The following is a 26,255-nucleotide window of genomic DNA, read 5'->3' as shown; positions in this document are numbered from 1 at the left end:
CACACAAACAAGCTGCATGGGGTGGTAAAAGACCAGGTCACGAGAGACTATCAGAACTAGGAACATGTAGATGGTGGAGAGAGAAAGAGTGAGAGGAAAAAGGGGGAGTGAGAAAGAAGAAGAGAACATGAGAGAGGTGAGAGGAGAGGGGTAGATGGTGACACGGGGATAAGGGAAGTATGGGAGGTGAAAAAACTGGTGTGACAGCATGAGGTGAGAGGAGAGGAGAGGAGAGGAGAGAAGAAGAGAGGAGAGGAGAGGGTGGTCAGGAGGTGTAAGAAAAGAAATCCAGGAACATGGAGGCAACAGAAGAGGACCCTGTGGAGAAAATGGGCAAAATCCAGTCTGCTGAAGGGCCCATGTGGAGGAAGGAGAGAGGAGCAGGACGAAAGGGTAAAGGCCTGTGGCATGCATCCCTCTTGTAGGGGTCACCTCCAGTACACACCAGCTCAAATATACATGCAGAAAGACACACACCCCTGTCTGTCATATTTTTAAAATCATACAAACTAATATACATGCACACACAGAAAGCAAGTTCAGTATTCAGGCATCAAGGCACATTTTAAAATCATCAAATAAACACAAACATGGCCATGATCGCATGTGTGACATCAGTGCTAATCAAATATTTATACTGGAGAAACAGAAACATTCATAAAAGACATGTGTATGTGTGTGTCCCTTCATCCCAGTGTCCAGGGGATCACATTGGGGACTGACGGACACATGAGGATCAAATTGATTAAGGCTGATGTTCTTAGCAGTAATACTAAGGATTAGGACAGCTAATAAATGTTTCATTTGAAGCCAGATGTAGATCAAACGTGAGAAAGGCCCCTGGCTCGCTCTCTTGAGTTAGCTGATTCTGCTCTTTCCTCTCCTCCTCCTCCTCCTCCTCCTCCTCCTCCTCCTCCTCCTCCTCCTCCTCTTCCTTCTCCTTCTCCTCCCTCAGCTGTTGGTTTCAGCTGTATTATGACAGCCACTACAGATCATCTCACTAGCAACTACAGGCCCTGCCCTTGTGCCTACACATCATTAGCGCTCCATCTGTCAGCTTCCTAACAGGTTCCTACTAATGTGGCCAAGGACGCACTTCATTGCATTCCTATCCAACAGGCAGCAGCAGTCAGTTAAAGGCTACGCTCTGTCCTGCTCAATTCAGAGCCAATCTGTTCTTTGAAATTTTCTTTTTTATTTCTTCCCGTTCCCTCTGATCCCACGATCTCTTCATTAATCTGTACTTCATCCTTTTCCTCTTGCATCCTCTTTGCCCATCCTCTCTCTCCTTCTCTCTCTGTCTCTCTCTCTCACTACTCTTTCATCCACTTTTAACCTTTCCACTCCACTCCTCTCAGCTTCTTCTTCATTCTTCTCCTCAGACTTGTTCCCTAAAGTATCTGGCGAGATTGAGGGCTGGTGCCAATGGTCAACAGGGGATTAGCAAGAATGGAGGACGGAGAATGTGTGAAAACCAGTTAAGTCACACAGTCTGCTGGCCAGAGGCTCACAGACATACACACATGCAAGCACACACACAGAGAGACCCGCACATGTGCACAAACCCAAGCAACCAGGCACATACTGCTCTGGCATCACATGTTTATCTCTCAGCACGCATGTGTTTGCAGGTAACTTGATCTGCAACCTTATGTATAGAATAAAATAAAATAAAATAAAATAAAATGTGTGTCAGAATGCATAGAAAGATGTAGTAGTGCCTAATGGCAGCGACGGTGACACCGGTCCTGGCAAATGGGCTGTGTGGCTACGTGTGTAACTCTATCTGTGGAGGGGGAATACAGCAGTGGTTGGGTAATGGAAAGGTCATTTAGCCAATCCCCCAGGTAGGGGGGCTGGTCTGACACGGCTCGTTTGTCACAGTTCAATAACTGCCACTCCGGGGAGTGTGAGGGAGAGAGAGCGAGCGCGGGGTAGGAAACTGAAGTGTGTGTGTGTGCCGCAACCCTAGTGTGTGATAGTGTGCTCAGGCCTTGGCTGCACAGCTGATTCCCAGAGCTTGTCCCTCCATTAGAGGCCTCAAATGGGGTCACAGCGAAGGCCAAGCACCACGGACTCAGTCATCTCGACGTGAAAACTTGTAAGCCCAGTCATCTCTGGCCTGGGAGGATTATCGTCGGTCTAACTGGTAGATGTTTGGTTTTCCAAGTGGGAAAACTGAATTGTTGCACTTTCTTGAACCCAAAAATGGCCACTCCAGAATGATGGCAAGCTATAAGCCCCAGCTCAAGGAAATGAATTAGAATTTCAAATGGTGGTCAAATGGTGCTCTGTTGTACAATATTTGAAAAACACATGACACAAACTACACATAAAAACACCAAAAGTAAAATAGCCAAAGAAAATGTAGGAAAATGTATTAAATTATATTAAAAATATGTTTATTTATTTGAAATATTTCACTTTAAACCCGTAAAATCAGTGTCTACCACACAGGAATCTGACATGTTATACTGTTTGTACATTATATGTAAACTGACCTGTGGAGCTTTAATGCACCCAAAATAAGTCTGTCTAATTCATTAATCAATCAAACATTTGTCTGGCTGGTGTAATACATGCATGACTGCATGCAAGTGGTTTACAATCAAACAGTAGAAACATAAAATAATATATAAAATAACACACTAACATAAAACAAATGAAAATAGTAAAATAGTCTGCACTCAATTATTCTCAGTAGGCCGTATTAATTTGTATAGTCCCTTTGACATGCCGTTAGGTGTGCAACAGAATGATCCTTCAGCTTTGTGAGGGAGCCAAAGATTTTCACACATCTCACTGAGCGACTGGTGAGAGACACAGTTTGTCCTTCTCCTCACTTTGAAAATCAATAATAAGCATCTGTGTGCTCATTCACGTGTCTCCATGTCCTCCCTGAAAGATGCCCGAGGCACATATTTGTAATCATCTCAACTGGATTGAGAGATTTCAGATTTTATATCTCGACCCCTGTGGAGATTTAAGAACTACTGACTATGTGTAACGGGAGTGTTTGATCCCATATAACACTTGGATAGGTTTTGTTAAAATATCTTAGACAGGTCTGTGTCTCCCCCTTCTGGTCCTCACAGGAACAAAACAACTGGTGGATGAAAATGTTCTGTAATTTCTCTGCATCAAAACACTTTACCAGTGAAAATACAAGAATGAATAAATAAATTGAAAACTAATTAAATCTATTTAGATATGTGTTTACATATTTGTATATAAGTATCAATTAATATGAATAACATAAGATGACAATGATGCAATGATGATATTTATTATATAATATGGCCATGATGCTAAACAGAAACTGGTAAACCTTCAGCCGTCAGTCATAGTATCACTCACAACAGCTGACTGAAACCATACTGTATGACCATGTGAGTTTGTCACTGTAAATGACCAAACCAACAGTTTCTTCACCAATACTGCAGCCAAAAGATCATAGCAATCACAGACATTATCCAAGCAGGTATATTCAAATTATGTGATGATATTTTCTATCACCTTTAAACAACATGTTCAGTATAACCAACAAATGCTCATGAAAGATATGCTGTTTCACACAGGGGTTGAGCTGACTGTGGTCAGTGACATCATGGGACAGAAGCTCTTCCTCATTCAAAATGACTCACTGGCGCTTGGGGAACTCAAGGTTTTAAACACAGTTTAGTTGGTCAAGTATCCCAGGTTTGACAACTTTATTTTAGTAGTTGGTAAGCGTTTATTTTGTGAGAAAAGCTGTGAGGGGAAAGTTCACACTGAGGAAAGCAACTGTGTGAATTTCAAGGAAGTAACAGCAGAGATGGCACCTTTGATGTTTAAAAATGCTTTCTGGGTAAGTCTATTTTTGTCTCATGGTGATCTTATGCCGGTCTCATGCTTTGCTGAAGTTGATCCTGTTGAAAAAGATCATGGTTATCTTCATCATCATGCAATAATGTATCTTCTTTTTTATATTGAATTCACATGCTAAGTAAGCTACAATCTAACTTCTTCATTATTCAGATCATAAAGTACCTGCAAAACAAAATAAAACTTAGATTGTCATTGCCTGTGACAGACATGTCATTGGTATCTACAGTATATTATAGTATATTTGAAAGGAAAAAAAGGCTTTTCTTTTCCGGCTATCTTATATCACATAACGAAGAAAGTACTGGTGAGTTGCATACTTATCATGAACTCCACGAACAGTTCTTAATCTGTGCTGCAAGTCCTTCAGCCATAATGTGTTGAACTGCCATTAGTTGCATTTGAAGCCTTATTTGACAATCTATCTGCTCTTTACATAAGACGCAGTTTGATGAAGTACTGAGTATGTGGCCATGTCAGATATATACTACAAGTGCCAGTTCTGCATTTTCACCACATAGTGAGTCCAGGGTTGACTCAAGGAATATGTTGCAACAACTGTTGCACAATGCTGTTCATTGCAGTATTTTTCTGCAATTTTTCCTCTGTTTTCTCCATACAGGGGACTGATTTTACTTGTCATGCCGGGTATGACGCTGTAATCCAGAGGTTACGAGATGGAAGGCAAATGTGCAAAGATATGGAGGAACTTTTAAAGATGAGGTAGCTGAAACCAAAACCAACCATTAACACGAGGGAATTTTGGAAATTCTTGAAACCATGCACCTCACTTATTTCAGTGATTGTTGTGTAATTAATACCATGACACAATATGATAAATATAAACATAATTCAATCAATTCAATCAATCAATTTTTATTCATATAGCGCCATATTACAACAAAAGTCATCTCAAGGCACTTTTCACATAGAGCAGGTCAAGACCGTACTCTTTAATTTACAGCTAAATATAGCTGTTCCTAGCAACGAACAGTTCATCACAGAATGCAAAAACCACTGTATGCTCTGTGTGCTTTGCAAAGAATTGTGGCCTCTAGAGTCTTATTATCTTAAGACAACATAAATTTTAATCGCAACCCTCAACAATATGAGGCCTGGATGATAATTTCTTCAAATGAACTTTTGAGAAAATATATACTAGTGTTAATTTGATTTAACAAATAGTCTCATCACTCTTTTTCATTGCAGTAGAGTAACAATTTAACTGATTTTTGACAGATTCCTAAATTAAGGTTTAGTGTGTTTGGCAATTTCATGTATTCCTGATGTGCAAAGAATGACTTTAAAATGTGTTTTACTAGATCCAAAATAGCAACCAACATCAATAAGATGTTGTGTCTCAGAGGTACAAATATTCAGCATCACCATTAACTGATTACCCGGATAAAGAATATAGTAAGTTAGTAAGTAGATTCATACCAGTTTAAACTTATGATGTAACCAAATCTAACAGATGATGGGTCAGACCAATGACGGATATTTTATCAGTCACAAAAATAACACTGACTGGTTATTCTACCAAATTAATCTGTAATAACATAAGATATTAAGTGGTTCTTGTTGTTAAATGGTGATGTTCTGGCTAATAAACCTAAGTCAGAGTTTCTTAGTGCGACAGAGCAAAACCATGACATGTGCTGTGATTCTATCTGCATGCTAAGTCAATGCATAATATGTCCCTTTCGTTAGAAGACAAATATGGCATATACAGTTTTATGCAGTTTTATAACTAAACACTGACACACATATCCTGAATGATGTGCCTGTTTGTTCATAATGCACAGGGCACTAGCAGAGGAGAAGTATGGGAAGGAACTGGTGACTATTGCTCGTAAAGCTGGAGGACACACAGAGATCAGGTAAATACCTCATCACCATATATTCAGTATTATTTACCATGTGAACATAAGTACATAATAATGGAATATAGATTAAAAGATAATTCATTATAGTTTGGAAAACTTGCACTTTTTTTTCAAAAAACAATAAGGTGAATGAAAGACACTTTTAATGCTATTTGAGACTGACCTGCAACATGAAATATTTAGTCAGGCGCCTATGAGTCATTCTTTTTAGAGGAAACACACAGTTCTGTGTCTGAGACAGAGTGAAAAAAAGATACTGTGTGTGTCTCTTTGTATGTGTTTTATCTACTGCAGCAGGCAGCTCCCCTCTAAGAATATAGTAGGTCATCATGTGTTGGCAGTTTCCTGTTCTTACATAGAGTTTTTGTCACCTGCAACCACAGAGCTGACTATACTCTAAAAGCAACAATAAAATACACAAATGGCCTTACTCTAACTCTATGATTTAAGGGGACGTTTTGGGAAATTAAAACCAAAAAGCTTTCTAGAGGTTTATGTGAGATTTTTTAAGAAAGATAGGTGCAGTATCAAAGACAGAAACATTTTATGACAAGTTCTATGTGATAGGAAAAACATGCCCTTGTGGTAACATCAATTTAGTGTTATCACAATGTTAAAAGCTTTCCATAAGTGTAAAAAAGGTCTGGATGTTGATAGGTTTTAATCTACTTGCTGTCTAGTATTAAGTGGGCCAAGTTAATGAGCAACAATTGTGCTCAGTGGGGCCTTGGTGATACTTTGTTTAGTCCAAACTGCTCTGGTGTAGCTGCTTAGTCACCAGCAGTCAGACAGTTAAGTTGCATGGAGCTGCTGTGACTGTGTGTTCATGGGAGAATCACATTGGTCAAAAATAGCAATCTGAGCAATGGCCCTGTGTGAATTTAAAAATGTGTAATACAATCAGTTGTGTTTACAGATAGATACTTTTATAGATAGAGAAACACTTTTTTATCTCAAACATGTTAAAAAATAAAAAATATGAGTAAGAAAACAAAACAAGAATAACCAATAAAAGTAACAGCAAACATTTACAGCAAACTCTCAATAAACAACAATAATAAATATCAAATTACATGTGAGGTTTCCAAAATATTATAATCTATATTATTTGCAGATTATACAAATTTATTTTGTTGTGGAACAACTTTTGGATACAGTGGGAAAAGAACTAGAAATGCTAAAGAGTTGATTTAATTCTAATAAACTAATACTGAATTTAAGTAAAATGAATTTATAATAATTGAGAATCGTTTCACTAACTCAAACAAGAAACTCATGATAAATAAAGTAGATATTGGAAGAGTGTCTGAAATTAAATTTCTTGGGGTAATAATAGACAATAAATTATGCTGGAAGCCACATTCAATCATAAATGATATCAAAGCTAAAATATCAAAGTCAATTGCAATATTATATAAAGTCAAAGATCTTCTAAATCAAACTTTGTTATACACCTTATATTGTTCCTTTTTAGTCCCATATGTAACTTACTGTGTGGAAGTATGGGAAAGTACATATAAAACAAACACTTCATCCTTCAAAAAAGAACCATAAGAATTGTAAACAAAACCACTTAGAGAACCAACAAACTCTCTCTTTATTAAATTAAATTTAAAGATGTGTTTAGCTTGCAAACAAACAGCAGACTGTCACTGAATCACCTCCAATCTCTGTGCATTTTTTCAGCACTTTGAGAGCATCCTTCGAACAATTAAAAACACGTAAGTTCATCCAGTCATTTACCCAGTGGAATAGTCCTATAAGAGCACTTAATACTACTGCAACTGGTTTTATTTGTGTGAAGTATTTTTTCATTTTGCTGTTCTGATTTGCTGTTTCTGGCTGCAGAAATCGAGAACATTGGGAACTTTCACATCCAACTCTCTGATGTATTGAAAGAGGAGGTGAAAAAGATTGAGACATTCAGAGACCGTCAGAAAGAGCAAAGGAAGAAGGTACTGGGCAACTTTTGTTGCTTAACTTATTGTACACAGACATAGAAGTGAGGTTTGATTGCCGTTACAATCTTAAAGTGAGGTTTGATGGCTTACTAACTTCTTTTCTATCTGTTTGCACATCTTTACGGTCAATGTTGTTACATACTAATACCTGTCTAATAGCTGTCTAATAGCTGTACTACATTCAGCTACCAGTTTAATAGGTACCCTTGTGCACTTGAAAAATCAATGTAATGCAAATCAATGCAACAGTCATGAAATAAATCCTCTCTGTGAAGCTTACATTATCACCACATCTCTTTTATCCCCACTGCTTTTAATTAAACCAAATTTAAGGTTTAATATCTTACAATGCACTGTAACTTTTATCTCCTGTTTTATCGGTCTTATTCTATTTTAGCTTCTTTTTTACTTTCAAATTTAAAACTTTTTAATTGTATTTAAATGTGTCTTCACATTGCCTTGTGTTGCTTTTATATTTTGTCTTGATGCCTTTTATGCTCTGTGTAAAGCACCTTGAATTGCCTTGTTGTTACAATGTGCTATACAAATAAACTTGCCTTGCCTTGCCTTGCCTTTATCTGTACATTATTCAGTTTTCATTGACACTGTGTTACAGAAGTGTTGGTTCAACCCTATATATTCATACTTATATTCAGTACATGGAAACATTACATGCAAGATATTTTTCCTTTTAGTTTGAAAGCATCATGGAGAAAGTTCAGAAGAAAAAGGTTTCTTTGTTCAAGAAAACCATGGAGGTAAAAAAACGACCAGAGCTACTGTAATTTACGTGATTGTATTGTGACTGATTTGATAGCAGACTGTATGTTCATCATGGGTGTGAACAGCAAACAGTGCACAGTCCTTCCTTAATGGCACTCTGTGACCTTTGCTTTCTGTTTCTGTTTCTCTCAGTCTAAGAGGAACTACGAGCTGAAGTGTAGGGAAGCGGATGAGGCAGAGCAGGGGGTCGAGAAGACAACTGCTGCCACCAAACACCCAGAAAAGGTACAACATACCTCACTATAGTAATGATGTGGAAATGGCCTGCCATTAAAAGGATTCAAATGCAAACTTTTTAAGGCATTTTATTTAAACCTTCATTTTTGTACCCAACCTCACCATAAACATGACCATCACTTCAGTGTGAGCTGAGGCCGGAGGCTGAGGAGTTCATTCAGACTTCATGGGTTTTAGAGGCTGCCCTGTAGAGCAAAGTGTATTCTGCTCATATAATACAAGATTCCACTTGACAGAAGAGCAACATTAGTGGATGGACTTTCTGCAACCTACACTATCTGAAGTATATGTTCATGTGATCTGTAATCTCTTTTAAAGTAAATTAAATCTTGGGAAACTCCCCAAATGACCCTGATTATATTCAAGCTTTTGTATATTCATGAAAGGCTTTTCTAAAATCTATTGTCCTTTTAATGTTCTGAATGACTAGTGTGACAAGTTCTTATCAGAGTTTGTCACACTGTAGCTTCCTGTGTAATACATTGTTTGTTTCACAGGCGCGTCAAAGGGCCAAGCAATGCAGACAGGCAGCCAGTGATGCAGGTATGACCCAGAATCATCTTTCAGCTGTTAAATTTCTATTTTTAACCAGCATATATTTGTATTTTACAGTATTAATATAACCTCTCAATACATTTACAACTGGTTATCCAAATTCAGAGAAAACTTCATGGAAACACTGCACTGTACATCTCTGTTTCTATTTTATGTAATGACTTGTAAAAACTTTGAAAGAGGTTTGACAGTGACTACTTAATGGAAGGGCTCAATTTGAGTTGATTTGTAAGTATAACTATCTAAAAATGATTTTCTAATCTCTCACAGAGAAGCTGTACGTTACCAACATTGCTCAGCTAGAAAGTGTTCGCCAGGACTGGGAAGAAACACACAAAAGCACATGTGAGGTACAGTGGACTATATTTATGTCACATTAACTGCTCTATTCACAAGCTTATAATAGCACACACTGAACCTCAAACCACATCACCTTTTTATCTGCACAATTTATGACTCTGCTCATAACACCTTGCTGCTGCTGACCACTTTATCGTGCATTGAGCAAGCTAAAAATGTAACAAACTCACAATGAAGTTGTGACATACTTTGTCAAACTATACAAGTATTCTGTTATATCTGAATGTTTTACAGGTATTCCAGCAACTAGAGGGAGATCGCATCAGCATGCTCAGGTGTGCTCTCTGGGACCATTGCAATCATTTCTCCACGCAGTGTGTCAAAGACGATGAGGTGAGCTCATCTCCTCTTTATTTATGTAGTTTAATGACTTTTGTGCACAGCACCTGGATTCATCTTAGGGGCATGTCTCATTTGAACGCTTGGTTTAAATTCAGACACATATTCAGAAATACTATAGCTCACCTCAAGAACTATTTGAGTTTGTTTTGAGGTTATAGGAAGCATTTTACTAAACTGAGCCTAACAAGAAAACAGCACAATTCTGATTTCCTCCTTTTGTTTAATCAGTTTTATGAGGAGGTGAGGAAGCTCCTGGAAGAGTGTGACATCACCACAGACATCAACTGCTTCATAGAGATGAAAAAGACGGGAGGGAATCCACCAGGTGAGAGAAGTGAAAAAAAAATGCCATCACAAAAGAACTGCATAAGAGAACAACTCATCTTCTGACCTTTATCTTTCAAGGGACCCACAGGCAGGAAGTGATACTCATCTTTGTTTCTCAAAAAAACAAAACAAAAAAAAGCTTCTCACTCTCATTTCTTCACACAGAGCCCATAGTGTTTGAGAGCTACTACCCAAAGGAGACATCCGGGGACAGCAACGGTCAAGCTCAATTTGCAGGAGGGAGAGAGGACATAATGAGGAGGTGTGACAAACCACCTGGGGGTGGTGGGAATCAAGAGGAGACAGGATTGTTAAATCCTCAGTAGAGTTTAAGCACATGAGCAGTGTAAGGTTGTTTTGGCAGTAACCACGAAATGGCCATTTCCTCCAGGTGCATCATTCTACTGTACAACTTATGCAACTTATTGATATGAATTAACTAGAGGTGTGAGACGTATTTCACAAGGGAAGTGAGTGAGAACAGAGATGGGTTAAACCAATTTTGCAGAGGGGGGAGGAAAACCAATACACTTCTGTGCTCAGTTGTTCTGATGTGAGCTATATGGCATCAAACTTAGAGATAAACACACCACCTCTATATCTTATGAATTATGACGCAGTCACTAATTTGAAGTAACAAGCAGAGGCTTGTGGTCTAATAAAAATACTTACTCAACAAAAACAAACAAAAACTTGCTGATGAAAACACTTTTTGGTTCCCTGAGACAAAAACCACTTCTTTCTTTCATTTTGACCTGACAAAAGAGAATCTAATCTAAAAGAACCACAAGCAGTTGAAAGATTGTTTTTAGGCCTGTGTGTATCCTAAATATCTTACTTGAACCCACAGGCACTCTGATCCCCTACTCGGAAGTTCTGGGAGGATTAACACTGAAGGTCTCCAAAGCTCACGATCAACACTGACATCCACTGGCGAGTGTGAGTACTGAATATCACTAATTTATCATCTTACAGTTATATTTATGTACTTTTGAATGAGAACTTACAAACAAGATCATCCATATGTTGTTGGATCATCTTACACAGTATTGTCGAGTGCAATTAACATTTCAGCCTTTTTTAGTGCTCTTGGTGGATCCTTTTTACTTGAATATACAAATTGTGTGTACCTTACACAATAGTAAACACAAGATTTAAAAATGAAGAAAAACTAGAAAATCATGACACAGTTTTATAATTCAAATAGTTTTACAAATAAAGCAAAAAATAAAAAAAACAAAAAAATAAATCAAATTAAAAAACAAAATTGAAAAATTTAATTAAATTAAAGAAAATTACACAAAATTAAGGTGATACATTGGTAATATTCAACTTACTGTATGTGTAGCAAAAGACATTACCTTTAATGGGATTCATTGTTTTGTAACAATAAATAACAATATGAATGAAAAAACATTACTCATGATTGGAATTGAATGTCACATGATGTACTGTATGCAACTGTACGCTAACATTGTCTGCTGTGCTGCTCTCTGTTGTGGCTTCAGCTGAGCCTTCCGATGGAGGGTATGCACCCTTCCCGGGCCTCCAACAAGCAGCTTCACTGGCCACAGTTTCAGCTGATGAAGACAGCTACGCTGTGCTCTATACATACAGTGCAAAGGTGATCAAGAGCGCATCATTTAGTCACACAGTTGTTTACTAAGTATTATTTGGACAAGAGGCCACTCTGATTGTATGTTACTGAGATGTAGATAGGTTTGATGATGATTTCTGTGAAAAAAAAGGATTGTTAGCACTGTCCATCTGTGACTAACTTTTGTCATCTTTGCTCACATTGACTGGTCAGGAAGAGGATGAACTGGATATAATTAGGGGGGACCGGGTCCAAGTACTGGATCGAGGAGAAGATGGCTGGTGGACAGTGGAGAAGAACGGGCTGACTGGACTGGTGCCAGGAAACCATCTGGGAAAACTCTGATTACACACACACACACACACAGAGAGAGAGAGAGAGAGAGAGAGAGAGAGAGAGAGAGAGAGAGAGAGATAAATGACAGAAAAAACAGAGTCACAGAGCAATGCATATATGCATTCATTTCAAAAGTTTAACAGCTGGCCACACATATACAGGCAAATATGCACCATGTGTCAAACTTACAAAGACATGAACTTCGTGCCACTTCACTCACAGATTCATACACACACACACTTCTTTGTCAAGCTTCCTTTATTTAGAATCTTAGATATAAGATACAAGAAAATATTAGTTTTTCTGAACGTGAATGTAAATTTAGCATAATTTAGTAGAAAGTAGAGTTTTACAGCGGGAGGTTTCCTCAGACATCCCTTATTTATTCACATTGCTTTCGATCAGCAGGATTATATCTTGGTGGATTAATCACAAAAGGATATTAAAGTATAACTCTTCTACCTCGTGTTGTACAGCTGGGATTCTAATAGTTTTTACTCCTAATACTTACAATAGTACACAGGACTAAAGACTGAAATAACATCTGGTGTTGAAAATTTGGATCGAAATTTTTTTTAATGACTTTAATTACTTTGCTCTGTCAATATGTCATATTTTCAATTTGAGTTTGATGAACAAACAAGAAAATTTGCACTTTACACTGGTAATATTAGAAAAACTATTCCAGTCAAGCAAAGTTCTGCATGACAACAATTACATCACGCTTTTATTAATCACCCGAACTTTGATTAGTCATCATCATATCATCATGCTGGCTACTCTACTGACAGAGGTGACTAATAAATTGATTTATTTCCAGTTGTGTAAAAAACAAAACAGTGTTGAACATAATCACTGTATTGGGTGTGATAAATTAGGAGTTACTAATAAGTAAAGTGCAAATGACATAAATAGCCATTTATTAGATGAGTACCTACCTGTCTGTACAACAGCGATCCCAGCAGTGTGGTAAATTGCCTTGGATCACTGCTGTTCATTATTTTTTTATAAATTATATTTTGCATGTCTAAATTAATAGTGCAACACTGAATGTATTAAGATGCTTCAACAGTTCAGCTAGGATTGGTGGCATGTTGGGCTTTAAAATGTGCTCCTGTTTTGGTTTTACACTTTGTCTCGGGTTATGTCTGTAATGTTTGAATGTTCTTTGTGTGTTATAAAAGAGAACAGACAGTTACTATATGTGCACTATGTAAATATACAGTGTCTCGGCTGGTTTTTTTTAACCGCTAGAAGAACATCGCCTACCATGGTTGCAGTTAATATAGATCAAAATACAGAAATAAAGTTTATATACCTGTCACAGTATCAACTGATGGCACATATTTTGTTTACACCATATGTTTCAAAGACATGTATATTTTTATCTTAATCATTATACTATGATCTAATTGGTAAGGTTTACAGTCACATAAAACCATGGAAATGAAAGGAGAGTTAGACAGTGAAGTTGAAATGTATGACTTTATTTGTTTTTCCTGCCTGTTCTCCAATCTATACATAATTTTATTTCTCTTTTTTTTGCGGCGCTAGCTAAATATCTAGGGGTCAATTTAAAGGCTTAAAAATATTAAAACGGTGCACTTTCACAAAAACGTATAAAACAATGAGTTGTAATTCTTTATAGCAGGTTTATAACTAAAACTAGACAGAAGGAATTCTCTGACTGGAAACATTGCGACAAACTGAACCTACACATACACACGTCTTCAGTTAACATTGATAGTACTCCTACTAACAGCACTGGAGACTGAAAGGTTGACTGACTCACAATTTATATATTGGCAATACCTCAGTAGTGAAGCCTGATTCAGAATACATCGACACCAAACCAGAATGTACATTATTCACAACCTGAATATTTGTGAATATGAAAAACTCTTTCTACCAATAATGGCTTTGAGAGACAAAACATAAGAGCAGATGCACAAAACAATTTAAGACAGTGATAAAAATCCTGAATCTGTTCTTTATATGAGAAAAAGTTTTTGTCCATTTTCACAAAATCTGGTCAGACTGAATTCTTAGGAATAGTGTACAAGTTCTATTTAGCATAGATTTTGAATTTAAACAACCATGAAATATCTCCAGAGCTCTGGCCATAGTGCAAACTAGCACACAAAGAAATACATTCCATACAACTCTCCCAACCATAATATCACACATAAGCTCGTCATTAATCCTCATCATCCTTACTGGGGATGAGCCCAATATTTATGCAGCCACAATCAAATGAAAACAAAAAAAAAGCATCAACATCAAAAATGTCAATTAGCCGTATGCACTTTGGCTTTTGTAAGTATTTCAGTATTTGTAAGAAAACAGTGAAACAGTGAAAATAACAGTAACTTACAAAGCATGTCAATAAATAACTGGTTTCCCCTTGAAGCCCCACCCAAACCATATCGTCAGTGTTCGCTACTTTATCATGAATTGTGCAAGGTGTGCTTGAGCTTATATATAACTACAGCTGAAATCTACTGTGGACATGTCCGGTGATGCTCCTTTGATTTTCTGAGTGTTTCATTGACCTTCATGCATAACTGTTGGTGGTGACCAGCAGCTCATATGCTGGGTCATGACTCCTCCTGCACAACACCACGCAGGCACAGAGCATGCCCAGCATCTGCAGGCAGACAGCACAGGAAAGAAAGAAAAGACGTTATTCAAGTCATTAACCTCCAGCAAACTTGGCAGATAAATAACAGCATGAGATGTAATCACTGAATGGAAATGTTTTGGATGAGAAGAGCCAGTCACTATGGTAAATCATTTTGTTAAGCTAATGATGTAAAAATCATTATCTTCTCACACTTACATTGCACATAGTATGTTTAGGTGAGTATGTTTGAGTGTAATATAAATTGATTCACCATGCTGTCTTTGTAACCACTTTGGGAGATGGGGTTTCCTGGTCAGCAGCAACCATGCTGAGCTGTTAAACACGCTAGAAATCCTTTGACACAATCAGGTCAGAGCTGCTGTCAGCTCTGGGCTCAACAGAGACATGGTTGTGCTGACAGAGATTACTGCAGCTTTAATTATGCTCCCAATAAACATGATTTTGACTTGGTTTCAATGCAGGACTCTTACATGTGTTTGATGAGGTGAGTCAGCTGTTTAATGTCAATGTATTGAGTGCAGTGTTTAATACTCATACTGGCTGTTGTCCTTTATTAGTTTTAGTATTAGTAAACTTTTCCCTTAAACATACACTCCTTGATTTGGATAATAGCGTCTGTAGAAGCCAGAGTTTTTCTTTTACAATGAAATCAATTTGAACATCAGCAAAATCAGCTGTCAGACAATCAAACAGGTTTATACCTACCCACAGTTCTGTATCAGAACTACCAACTGTTTCCTGTAAACCACTTAAATTGAAACTAAGGTCTAGACAGCAGAAATGGTGTCCACAAGACAGGAAACCGTGTGCAAAAATAACCACACTAAACTAAACAGGTCATAATTGAACCAGGAAATTACTGTAAAATCTGATAGACATTTACAACAGACAATTTGGGTACTGTTCACCTTTGTACTAATTTCTAAATAAGTGGCTTAGATACTATATAAACCCAAGATTTGTTTAAAACCTGCCCAACCCATCATGTTGCTTGCAGTGATGGACTATACTAAAAACATTTTTTTTGTATTTTCCCTCCTTACCTGTATAGATGCGAAAGTTAGTGCAGCCCATATGACATACATCATGATCTCCTTTAATTTCTTCACAACAAGAGCTTCACAACCCTAAGACAGAAAATAAATGACATTAAAAGAAGCTCACTGACATTCCAAGTCTTACATAACAAATGCACAAGCAATAACCTCACAGAACATTTTATATTTTAAGTCTCTTGTTGTTTGTACCTCTTGGTAGAGATCTGCTGGTCGAGTCAGAGTGCCAGTGCAGTTGCTGATGCTGGGTTGACAGCAGCTCACTGGAACGCTGTTGTTCTTGGATTCTTTAAACCAGCGAGTGTTCCTCCAGTCGGAGTAGTTGTGAATGCCACAGCAATGAAGCTAACAGAAGGACAATGAATGACAATGAGTGAAAATCTTCAGAGTCTGGAGTTCTGATTACTATACGAAATGTATTTATTATCTTAAATAATTGTATATCCATAGAAAAAAATTAAATTAAAATTAAACTTAAGTGTTCAAGGTGACCCGACCATCAATAGTTTCACAGTAAATGTAAAAATAATTATTATTGAACACACAGTGAGGACTTTTTGTTTGAGTGCTCGTGTTAAATTTTTCAGTGAAAATACTGTATGTCTGAAATATTTCTGAAGGTTACCATGTATACAGAGCTGTTGCAGGACAACATCTAAACAGTGTCACATCTCATTATAAATGATCTATTTTATAGGAATCCCAGAAGGCAAGTACCTCCAAAAACATTTGAATTTCAGCTAGACAGACAATATTTTTTCTCACCTGCCTCTGCACATAGTCAATAGCACGGCTAGGCGCATCAGTGTTGGTGCCATTGTATTCATTGTAAACCTTCTGGATGGAGTGATTCACCTCATCTTCTACCTGAAACAAATACACAGCAGCTGTTACTATCCCTGTTCAGGAACTGCAATTTACAGATGTTATCTCTTGGGATATGTATATGTATATGAGACCAGTTTCTCACAATATTATAAAACTAATTTCAATGCAGGCCCTTAGGTGACACTCTTACCTAAAGGGATTAGTAATACATGGATGCAGGTAAACAAATCAGCAATAATTAATCATAGCAAAGGAAGTTTTAAAAAAAACAAAAACAAAAGAGAGTACAAAAATAAATTATGTTTTACTAAAATGTAAACTGTACATGCTATTAACTGTATTAATTCTTTCTTCAACCTCGAACAAACAATTCAAAGTAGACATACACAATAAATGTATAATCTCAACCTTTTACAAAGATTTAAGAACATTGACTATAATTCTCCTAAAACATATATTGGACCAATGATGTTGGCGTGTGTGCCATTTTTGTACTGCTTGATTTGAGTGTAGCTTTTGACATTATCAATCACAGCATTTTATTAGACAGGCTGAGGCAATGGTTGGGCATATTGGGTACTGCACTGAGTTGGGTCAAGTCCTATCTTTCAGACAGAAAATTCTATGTCTCCATTAAAAACCATGTCTCTTCATTTTCTACAGTCAAGTATGGGGTACCTCAAGGGTCAATTGTGGGACCATTCTTATTCTCTTTTTATATGCTCCCATTAGGTCACATTATTCGTAAACATGTTTCCTTTCACTGTTATGCTGACGACACATATCTGTATGTCTCTGTTAAGCCCACTTACCACAATATGCTGAGTTCTTTACAGGATTGCCTAGTAGATGTGAGAAACTGGCTGTCTAAGAATTTCCTTCAATTGAACTCAACTAAAAACAGAAATCCTTGTAATTGGCTCCAGTAATACCAAGATTCAAATACTGCAATCTACTGGAAGTCTTGGCATCTTGTTCAATTCTAACTTAAACTTTAAGCAGCGTATTTAAAAACTTATTCAAACATGCTTTGACCAACTAAGGAACATCAACAGAATTTGACCTATTTTAAGTTTTAGAGATACAGAAACCATTTTAGATGCTTTTATCTCATCACGCCTGGATTACTGTAACAGTTTTTTTATGTGCCTAAACAGAAAAACCATAGACCAGCTACAGACAGTACAGAACTAAGCTGCCAGGCTTTTAACCAGAGTAAACAGGTTTGAGCACATCACCCCGGTTTTCACCTCTTTACAGTGGCTTCCAGTACATTTTACAATTGATTTCAAGGTTCTTTTAATTACTTACAAGGCACAAAATGGCCTGACTCCTCATTATATCTCAGATCTTTTATCCCCGTACGATCCTGCTCACACTTTGAGATCCTTGGGCAGGGGCCTTCTATCTGTCCCAGACTCTCGGCTGGAGGGGGACAGTATGGCTCTGGAACACCCTGCCCGAGGACATAAGGCTAGCTGAGTCAGTGGCTTCTTTTAAAGCTCAAAATGTACTATTATCGCACCACCTTCCGTGATTTAGCTTGATTCCAGTTTTATACTGTTTTATGGGTTTTAGTATCTTTATCTGTTGAGGCTGAGTTTTTGTTACGTTGTTTGTTTAGCACTTTTATTCTTTTATTGCTGTGTGTGTTTTATGTGATTCTATGTGAAGCACTTTGTAACTTTGTTTTGATAAGTGCTATATAAATAAAGATATTATTATATTGTACAATATAACGTATGTTCCTCTTTTTTAATCTGGAACCCAACTGTTGAAAACGCAACCTTACACCCACTTCATTAAACTTTTCTTGTGGAATAGGGGCAGACTGACACACTCATGCAGACCAGTTAGGGTGAGGTGTTTACCTTTGCCCTGTATATGTAGCCGAGCACCACCACGACACACTCTGTTACAAATACCAGCAGGAGAATGGCAGCAAACTGAAAAGACAAAAAGAGATCCTTTAACAAGGCGAAATAGAAGCAAAATACTTATCATTATTTTTCAGTGCAATTAAATTAAGAGTTTCTTCAGTTTCTTATAATGTTTTATGTCTTCCTTGAGCTCCCTATCTTTAAAGTCCCTCTTCTACATTCATCTAATTTTAATGGTTCAAGTCAATACTCACAGTTGCCAGACCGCAGGAGCTTTCACGTATCGTGGCACAGCAGCCAATCAGGCCAATGATAAATAGAAGAGTCCCGACAGCTATTATTATGACAGCTGGAATCAAAGTGTACACGTCCTCAAAGAAGTGGTCATAGTCGTCATATGTGATAAACACATAGGCTCCGATGTAGCATAAAATTCCAGCTGCAGCCTGCAGAGAGAAGCAGAGAAACAGGAATGAGTGACAGACACAAGACAGAGAGAGACAGATGTGTTTGGGTAGCACCATGACCATTACATAGTTAAACTACTGTATATCTCACAATATACATTCTTTTGTTATGTCTAGGAAATGATTTGTTTGCAATGATTTGTTTGTCTTCCATTATAGTACACTATGCAGTGTTATAATGATAATAATAATATAAAACAAATTATCAACTAGCCTAATCGATGCAGCTCTAGTATAATGTAAATAATGTAGAGATGTGTAAATCATTTCTGTCTTTTTCTTCACATTTGTAATTACTATACTTAAATTGTAAACCTGGTACCACCTTGTTGTACAAGTACATTTGAAAGACAGACAGAAATAAAAACCATAGAAAAGTAAAAGGTCAAGAGACAAAGAATTTGGAAATTGCCATTGAAAAACTCTGCTCAGTTTTATACATTTTAAAAATATGTCTTTAGCTCCAGCTGAATAATATCACTTTTGACTCAGAGTCGGATACAACAGATACTGGTGCAATGTGAACTGGGCCACTTGAAGTCTCTATTATTCAGATATCCTGGGAGATTATATGGTTAACCATTTAAAGCTCGGTTTACTCTTTCCGTTTTCAATATATATGCATATTTTAATCCAACTCTGCTGGTCTGTTGATATAGTGATATGTTACGGTATGTAAACTCTGAAGCCACTGCAGGTCAGCAGCCTCCACTGAGCCCGGCTGGCAGCTGCTGCAACTGCTGCATAACGTCATAGCTACAACTTGTGGGCGGCAGCTACCGACGCAGTGTAGCAGGCTACTGTTCGCATTACTCTGTTTGTCCACTTTCTGCACCTCTCAGTGAATACAACTCTGACATTGTGTCCGTAAATAGCTCTATTCAAAATGCAACTAGATTACCGCCAGCCTGCAGCCTGCAGCGAATCTCTGGCGCAGTTTGCTCGCTTGCTAATGTTCTTCATCCCTGGCCTCACTGGGATGCTGCACATTGTTCAAACATCTATCGGTTGCTTACCCAAAATATGAGATTAAGAAAAACCAAGACGGTTTTGGATGACGTAATTCCACACTGCCCCATCGTTGACTCTAAAATTTAAACTATAGATATAAAAAATACTGATGCACCTGCACCTTTGCTGTTATAATAATAAAATGGCTTCGGCGGTCCTGCCCCGCTGTGCAGATTCTTCTGGACTCGACCAATGAAAATACCCCAAACAACAGACTCCGGTCATGTGCTCCGATGACGTCACCATTCAAAACAAACTGAGGATGTCTGAAGCAGTGTAACACATTACACACTGCATCCTATACAATGCAGCTATGTGCAGTGTAATTTGTACCTTTTTTGTATTTGATACTATAATTTATAGAAATGCTCACTGCAACGCCATCACACACTTTATTACACAGCCATTCATATAATTTCCCTGTAAAAATATATGCATATATATCATGGCTTTCATTTGTAAGATGCCAATTTTAGCTGTAAACCACAGAATAAGTCTAAATTAATTCAGTGGGATGTAGCCTAATGTGTTATAAGCAATTAGAAAAATTTGATCAAATGCAAGAAAGAATGTGCTTAAAGTACATCCAGTACATCCACTGTTGCCATCATTGTGTTTCATCTTCCCAAGTCTGCAGCTGAGTGTTTCTGGAAAAAAAAGATTAACTTCATTTAGGCGTTTGGTGCAGATTTCTAAATGGCAAGGCATGAATTTAGGCATGAGATCAACAATAGCTCAGGTTTGACCCTCAAATACCAACGTAGAGTACAGCTTGTACTGATACTTGTTACATGGTTTGTTTCATGATTTCATTTTCTGACAAATATGGCAGCCCTCTCCTGAACAAGATGTAAGCCTGTTAAAAAACTGAGGCAGAATCAACAGAGATGTTCTCATGTGTAGTGAGGGGTTCTATAAGCCAGAGGGTGGCATTGTATCATTGCTAGTTTTACACTATTCACACTGTGAGAGGAATAGTACTTGCTATAAGGTATAAGCAAATGGTAAGAACACCCTACAATCAAATATATGAATAAATAATAATATATTCACTGCACCCACACAGTGCCTTGACACAAATGTCTTGACACAAAATGAATGTAAGAGACACATGTGATATGCCCCTAATTTCTTTACTTAAACCTGTGAGACCTGTGTTCCCTATAAGAGCAAGATAGATTACTCAATTGAAAATTAGTACCCTTGGGGTACTCAATCAGTGATGTCTTGGACTGTTGCCCACAGCCTCAGTTTTATTGAGTTAAAGTGTGCCACATTTGTCTCTGTCAGCTTTTGGTGTTGAATCTGAACAAGAGGGGAACTCATAAATTCAGACCGAAGCTGAGGCTACTTCTGGTGACGTAACATAAATCCACATTGTGAATTATACATAAGCCTTCATCAACCTGTAAGCAGTAATGTGAGTCATTAATAAAACAGGACAATATAAAACAAAGAAACTGGCTGATATGTATACAGGAAGACAAAGACAGGATCATATGCACATGAACATCCAATAAATATGTCAATGGCTCTGTTAAAAAAAAACAAACAGATTTTGTACTCCTTTCTTACACATGAAAAATGCAACATTTATTTTCATAAAAGTGAGCAGAAATTCCAGTGAGATCAGACTCGAATTTGGTGACTGCTGATGATCACAGTTCAACTGCTTTCTAAACGTAATGCAATTCAGGAATTTTGAGATTTACAACATCAAATTATTCCACTGAATTTCCACCCTGTACAGAACAGTTTTCTTTAAAGCGTTCATTCTGGGTTGTATAGGAGCTACCTTATCCATTGTCCCTTGTAATTGCGGTGATTCCTAGTTAAGGTTATCCTTGAGAAACACATTACTTACTGATCACCCGGGGGGGGGGAGTTAATTTGTCACAGCAGCAGTTTAGGGAAACAGGCCATGAATGATTTGGATGACATTACAGCTATTAAAAAATACCAGATGGCTAATCTTGGTCTGCATCTGATGTAGAAATAAAAATATCAGTATGAAAAGCCCCATTTAATCTCTTCAAGATGACAAAATTTAATAAGATGGCCACTGTCTGTGGTGGCTGCTAATTGTTTGTATCAGCGTTTATTTAGCCCCAGCATTTGGTGTGATTGATTCCCCATGCTGAGGAAAAACCTATAGTATGTAGTTTGTATTCTGGTTTGTGCTGATTGGAATTCTTCAGTAGCCATATCCCCCCTGCCAACTACTATATAACACAGCTGAACTACACATACAGTAACATTTCTCCAAGTCTTTAGGCCACAATCATTTTTTTTTTATTTCGCTTGTTTTAATCACATCACAACCAAGAGTTGGATGACTGTCAATACAGTAAATATCAAATTCTAACTATTCCCAAGCTTGGGAGATTGGATTGGATGTATATTGAATTTACACATTTTAGGGACACCTTTTATATGATCATCTCAACTGCCTCAAAGGTTATATTTGTTCTCCAACTCATCTTAGCTCCATCCCTTCATGTCTAATTAACACACATTTACATAGGAGAATTGATAAATGATAATGCCTTTTACCTGGATTCACACATTTAAAATATTTGATTCAATTCATATCTGTACAGGAATGTCACTTTAATGCCCTGGAATTTAAATCTAAAATCATCCTGCTATCTTAGAGAGACATCTGTGTAGGTCGACAGAAGCAGGATTAAATGTGGGCATATAGGGGAACGATGGGTTTTATGAGTAACCAAGCAAATTCAAAGTAAGCAGACAGCACAGAGATGCTAAATTGAATCCTTCATTCCCTCAGGAGTGGGCAAATATATGTCATGTGGGAGATCTCTGCATGCTCATATTGTGTGGCGACATCATCATCCTCAACAGTTAACACCCTGCAACATGTTTGGATCTGCTTTTTCAAGTCATGAGAGGACACTTATATGCACTCACTCATTTATGCACCCATCCACCCACACAAATTGATAATTATTGTATCAACACGTTGAACTGCACTGTCTGTGCAACAGATTAACATATGCAGTGTTGCCTGACATTTCAAATTAATGAATAAAAGACACACCATTTGTGTTTGAAGATGAAATTTGTTGCAACATTCAAATGCAGACTTTCACATCTTGTGTATCTTTGCTACCAGCAAAAATATAACTAACTCATTACTGTAGAGTATGTCCTGAATTTTAGCTCTTACTTTTTTTTTTCATTGCAAGGAACCGCAGGGAACAGTTTGCACTTTTAACCAGACAGAACATTTTAATAAAATACAACACTCAGGAAAATGTTTTCAAGTTAATCTCTCGCCTCAACAGAGTTTTGAATGCAAGTTTAAACTCTTTTCTTTAGGGACTTACTATAAATGTTCTTTAACCTATTGAGGAGGCTTGTTTATTAAATTGTACCCAATTTTCTAGCCTACTAACCTACTTCTCTACAATGTCCTGTGCCTGAATGTTCCAGGATCTCAAGGCTGTTGTTTGGCAAAATAACCATAGATGAATTTATAGAGAGAGAACAAAAGAAAAAAACAATTTCTTGGCCTGTTGTAAATTTATTGGGAGCATACTTTTGGCAACAGGTGTTTCAAATATTCAGTCTACCCTCAAGTACATAAATGCGTTGGACGAAACACACCCACCCACAACACATGCAATACAATTCAAAAGCACCACAAATTACAGCCCCCACAATGACCACAAAGTTTAATCAACACCTTTTAAAAAAATATTACGCTAATGAAGGCAGGATTTCTTGCAGGGCTGTATCAGTTTTAGCTGTGCACCTGATAAACTGGCAACTCAATGTATTGTTATTCTTTTTTCTTTATTCTGAGTGTAATAATTTATGTTTGAATCTCTTATTGGGCCAAATATTTGCAGTTATCCAGGCTTCAAGGCAGATTATAGTCTAAGTACCTTCTCAACTCTCACCACTCACTACTTTGGACATCAGAGCACCTTCCACACCTTGAAAAATGACATAAAGCAACAGACATTGTGGGAGAGATATTGAAATAGACTGCCCGTTTATAATACAATGGATTAGCCCAAGGCGATGTAGCTGCATGGGCCATCTCACTTCACCACTATTGATCGAGAGAACAGATCATCCCTTTATGCAAAGGACAGAACAAGTATGAAAGTTACTATTGATTTTGTGTCGAAATATTCAGGAAACTAGAAAATGTGATTTATATAAGCTGCCTACATTTATATTTATATAAGTGTTATTTCGGACATGCTTTTACAACATGGCACAAAAGAGACAAAGAAATCTTGCTCATGCTGAACAATCAGTTGATTGTCAGTCTTGGGCCAATAAGTAAGGGTTGTGAAGGTCATATACCAAACCCCTGTGGTTACAAACAGAAGGGGCTAAACTCAGTAGTCTTGCCCAGCAAATACAGTAGCTATAATTACAGAAAATGTTCTATGTCAATATCAGACCTTTAGCAACTGCACTGTAGCAACAATCTTTTGAGGCCACACAGAAATACAAGCAAAGAATGAGTCATACTCATCTGGGATGTCTTTAGACATTGCCATTTTCATATCTTTTTTGTTTTCTCCATTGTCATGCACCAATATTTCAGAAACAATTAGAATCAAGAGGTGTAGCCATAAGTAAGTAGTGTTTCCTTACAACTCCAAGTCTGATGGGATAAGACTTAAAACATATAATATATCTACTACAATTTATCCGCCGCAGATCAAAGTCAAAGCAGTGCAAATCATTATTTTATTTAATATAAATAACTTTAAACAACAAGACAATGTGAAATATCATCAGTAAAATAAATTGGAAATTGTTTTATGTGTATTGCAAATGGCACATGAGCTGTAAATATGACAGTATTACAGTAAATTACAATCATAATGAGCAGGACACTGTAGACTGTGACTAATTTTTTTATTTGAACCCATGAGGCCAGATGACCTCGGATCTGTGTTCATGCGTGCCAGACTTTCATCCTCTGCGTCACTTTCTGCTTTGGATGTAGCTTTCTAAAATCTTCATCAACAAGTCCGCCTCCTGAAACAAAGAATGGATCAAATCAATTTAAAATAGAGAATAATCATTTTAGTCATTTCAGTGTCAAAAAAGCTTGAGGCGGTCCTTACCTGATTTTTCGAGCGGCTCTCTTGTGTATCCACCTGCGCTTGCAACGCCACCCGCAGAAACTCCTGGAAAAGCTCCCCGAGAGCGCCGTGCTCCGCAGGCAGGGTGACTTCCAAAGCATCAACGCCTTGCCCCTCAGCTGACGGCAGCAGAGGGGTGTCCATCACACTCTTCTTGCCCATGAAATGTCCTTAAGAATCAAAGAAAACGCACGTTAATATTGACTGAGAGTAGGTGTGACCTGGATGAGAGAAAACCTTTTTGTGACATATTGGCAGTGTCAGCATCGTTACAAGCAAAGAAAAATAATGTAAACAATAACTGTAATATGTAGAGAAAAAATCAGAAATTAGATGCTAGCATATGACCGATATTGGTCTTTGTATAGCTGATGGATTCAAGATGATTCTTACCTGTAGCCCAAAGATTGCCTCTTGGATTCACTTTAATTTTTGCAACTTTATTCCTAAGCTCAGTCAGGTCGAAACTGACTGCGGTGGTAAAAGACACGAAGGAAAATAAGACAAGATAAGTAAATAAGCCACACTGGCAAACATTATTCAGTGTAAACCCTCTCATCTCAACGCGGAGTGTCGAACTGTGCTCCAGGGCGCAAATTTCTAAGTGTGTCCTCTTGGTCGTGGATCGCTCAGACGCATCTTGCTTTTATAGGCTCTCCTGACCGGGGTGGGCCCTGTTTATGTTGCGTGTGCTCTTTACTCACCCTGCTGCGTAAATCGAAATGTAGTCAGTCGACTAATTGTCAAGGTTTCGTTGGACCGTGTTTCCGGCTGTGCGTCTTTTACGCACCACACGATTCCTCTTTAATCCAGGGCAGTTACGAATGTTTGCACTCAGCTGTGCAAGTAGCAATTTAACATTCAGTGGGGAATAAATAATTAAGTTTTGGTTTTATTTCTCCCTGTTATAATAATTAGAAATACTTTTTTTCATTTTAGGGGTGGGTGTGTGAGGAAAATTCATTCATATACATTCACAATGCTATT

The 26,255-nt window shown here is 37.5% G+C and overlaps 3 protein-coding genes across 4 annotated transcripts; 1 reads left to right on the top strand and 2 right to left on the bottom strand.

Annotated features, from left to right (window-relative positions):
- The first annotated feature begins 3,643 nt into the window (after positions 1-3,643).
- LOC137184900 (proline-serine-threonine phosphatase-interacting protein 1-like) lies at positions 3,644-13,466 on the top strand. Of its 2 annotated transcripts, XM_067593019.1 has the most exons (15): positions 3,644-3,847; positions 4,487-4,587; positions 5,670-5,744; positions 7,437-7,471; positions 7,599-7,705; positions 8,407-8,469; positions 8,627-8,719; positions 9,229-9,274; positions 9,557-9,636; positions 9,881-9,979; positions 10,217-10,313; positions 10,481-10,577; positions 11,166-11,254; positions 11,824-11,939; positions 12,126-13,466. In XM_067593019.1, exons 1-15 carry the CDS (start codon positions 3,815-3,817, stop codon positions 12,255-12,257), a joined length of 1,263 nt encoding a protein of 420 aa, XP_067449120.1. In that variant the 5' UTR covers positions 3,644-3,814; the 3' UTR covers positions 12,258-13,466. The 2 variants fall into 2 exon arrangements, with proteins under 2 accessions (XP_067449120.1, XP_067449129.1); XM_067593028.1 differs by lacking the exon at positions 8,407-8,469.
- Positions 13,467-13,719: 253 nt separating this feature from the next.
- LOC137184912 (tetraspanin-3) lies at positions 13,720-20,302 on the bottom strand. The gene is made up of 7 exons (XM_067593040.1): positions 20,139-20,302; positions 18,910-19,101; positions 18,647-18,721; positions 16,713-16,814; positions 16,140-16,292; positions 15,936-16,019; positions 13,720-14,895 (listed from the first exon to the last, which is right to left on the bottom strand). The coding sequence occupies exons 1-7, from the start codon at positions 20,199-20,201 to the stop codon at positions 14,803-14,805; spliced, it is 762 nt and encodes a 253-aa protein (XP_067449141.1). The 5' UTR covers positions 20,202-20,302; the 3' UTR covers positions 13,720-14,802.
- Positions 20,303-24,352: 4,050 nt separating this feature from the next.
- On the bottom strand, positions 24,353-26,255 carry nmbb (neuromedin Bb). Its single transcript, XM_067599337.1, has 3 exons — positions 25,662-26,255; positions 25,251-25,438; positions 24,353-25,161 (listed from the first exon to the last, which is right to left on the bottom strand). The coding sequence occupies exons 1-3, from the start codon at positions 25,825-25,827 to the stop codon at positions 25,108-25,110; spliced, it is 408 nt and encodes a 135-aa protein (XP_067455438.1). The 5' UTR covers positions 25,828-26,255; the 3' UTR covers positions 24,353-25,107.

The sequence above is a fragment of the Thunnus thynnus genome, chromosome 1 (assembly GCF_963924715.1).
Source record: "Thunnus thynnus chromosome 1, fThuThy2.1, whole genome shotgun sequence".
Classification (NCBI taxonomy): domain Eukaryota; kingdom Metazoa; phylum Chordata; class Actinopteri; order Scombriformes; family Scombridae; genus Thunnus; species Thunnus thynnus.
Note: the sequence above shows the minus strand (reverse complement) of the source record. Positions and strands in the feature narration are given on the sequence as shown.

Bases quoted from the DNA above. Each gene is read 5' to 3' on its own strand.
- LOC137184900 (XM_067593019.1), top strand. From the start codon at position 3,815: ATGGCACCTTTGATGTTTAAAAATGCTTTCTGG. The intron at 3,848-4,486 runs GTAAGTCTATTT...TTCTCCATACAG, and splicing joins TGTTTAAAAATGCTTTCTGG to GGGACTGATTTTACTTGTCA. The intron at 9,980-10,216 runs GTGAGCTCATCT...TTGTTTAATCAG, and splicing joins AGTGTGTCAAAGACGATGAG to TTTTATGAGGAGGTGAGGAA.
- LOC137184912 (XM_067593040.1), bottom strand. From the start codon at position 20,201: ATGGGGCAGTGTGGAATTACGTCATCCAAAACCGTCTTGGTTTTTCTT. The intron at 16,815-18,646 runs GTAAACACCTCA...TATTTGTTTCAG, and splicing joins GCTACATATACAGGGCAAAG to GTAGAAGATGAGGTGAATCA. The intron at 16,293-16,712 runs GTGAGAAAAAAT...TCCTTCTGTTAG, and splicing joins TTGACTATGTGCAGAGGCAG to CTTCATTGCTGTGGCATTCA.
- nmbb (XM_067599337.1), bottom strand. From the start codon at position 25,827: ATGAGAGGGTTTACACTGAATAATGTTTGCCAGTGTGGCTTATTTACT. The intron at 25,439-25,661 runs GTAAGAATCATC...TTGATTCTTAAG, and splicing joins AGGCAATCTTTGGGCTACAG to GACATTTCATGGGCAAGAAG. The intron at 25,162-25,250 runs GTAAGGACCGCC...TCTTTGTTTCAG, and splicing joins AGAGCCGCTCGAAAAATCAG to GAGGCGGACTTGTTGATGAA.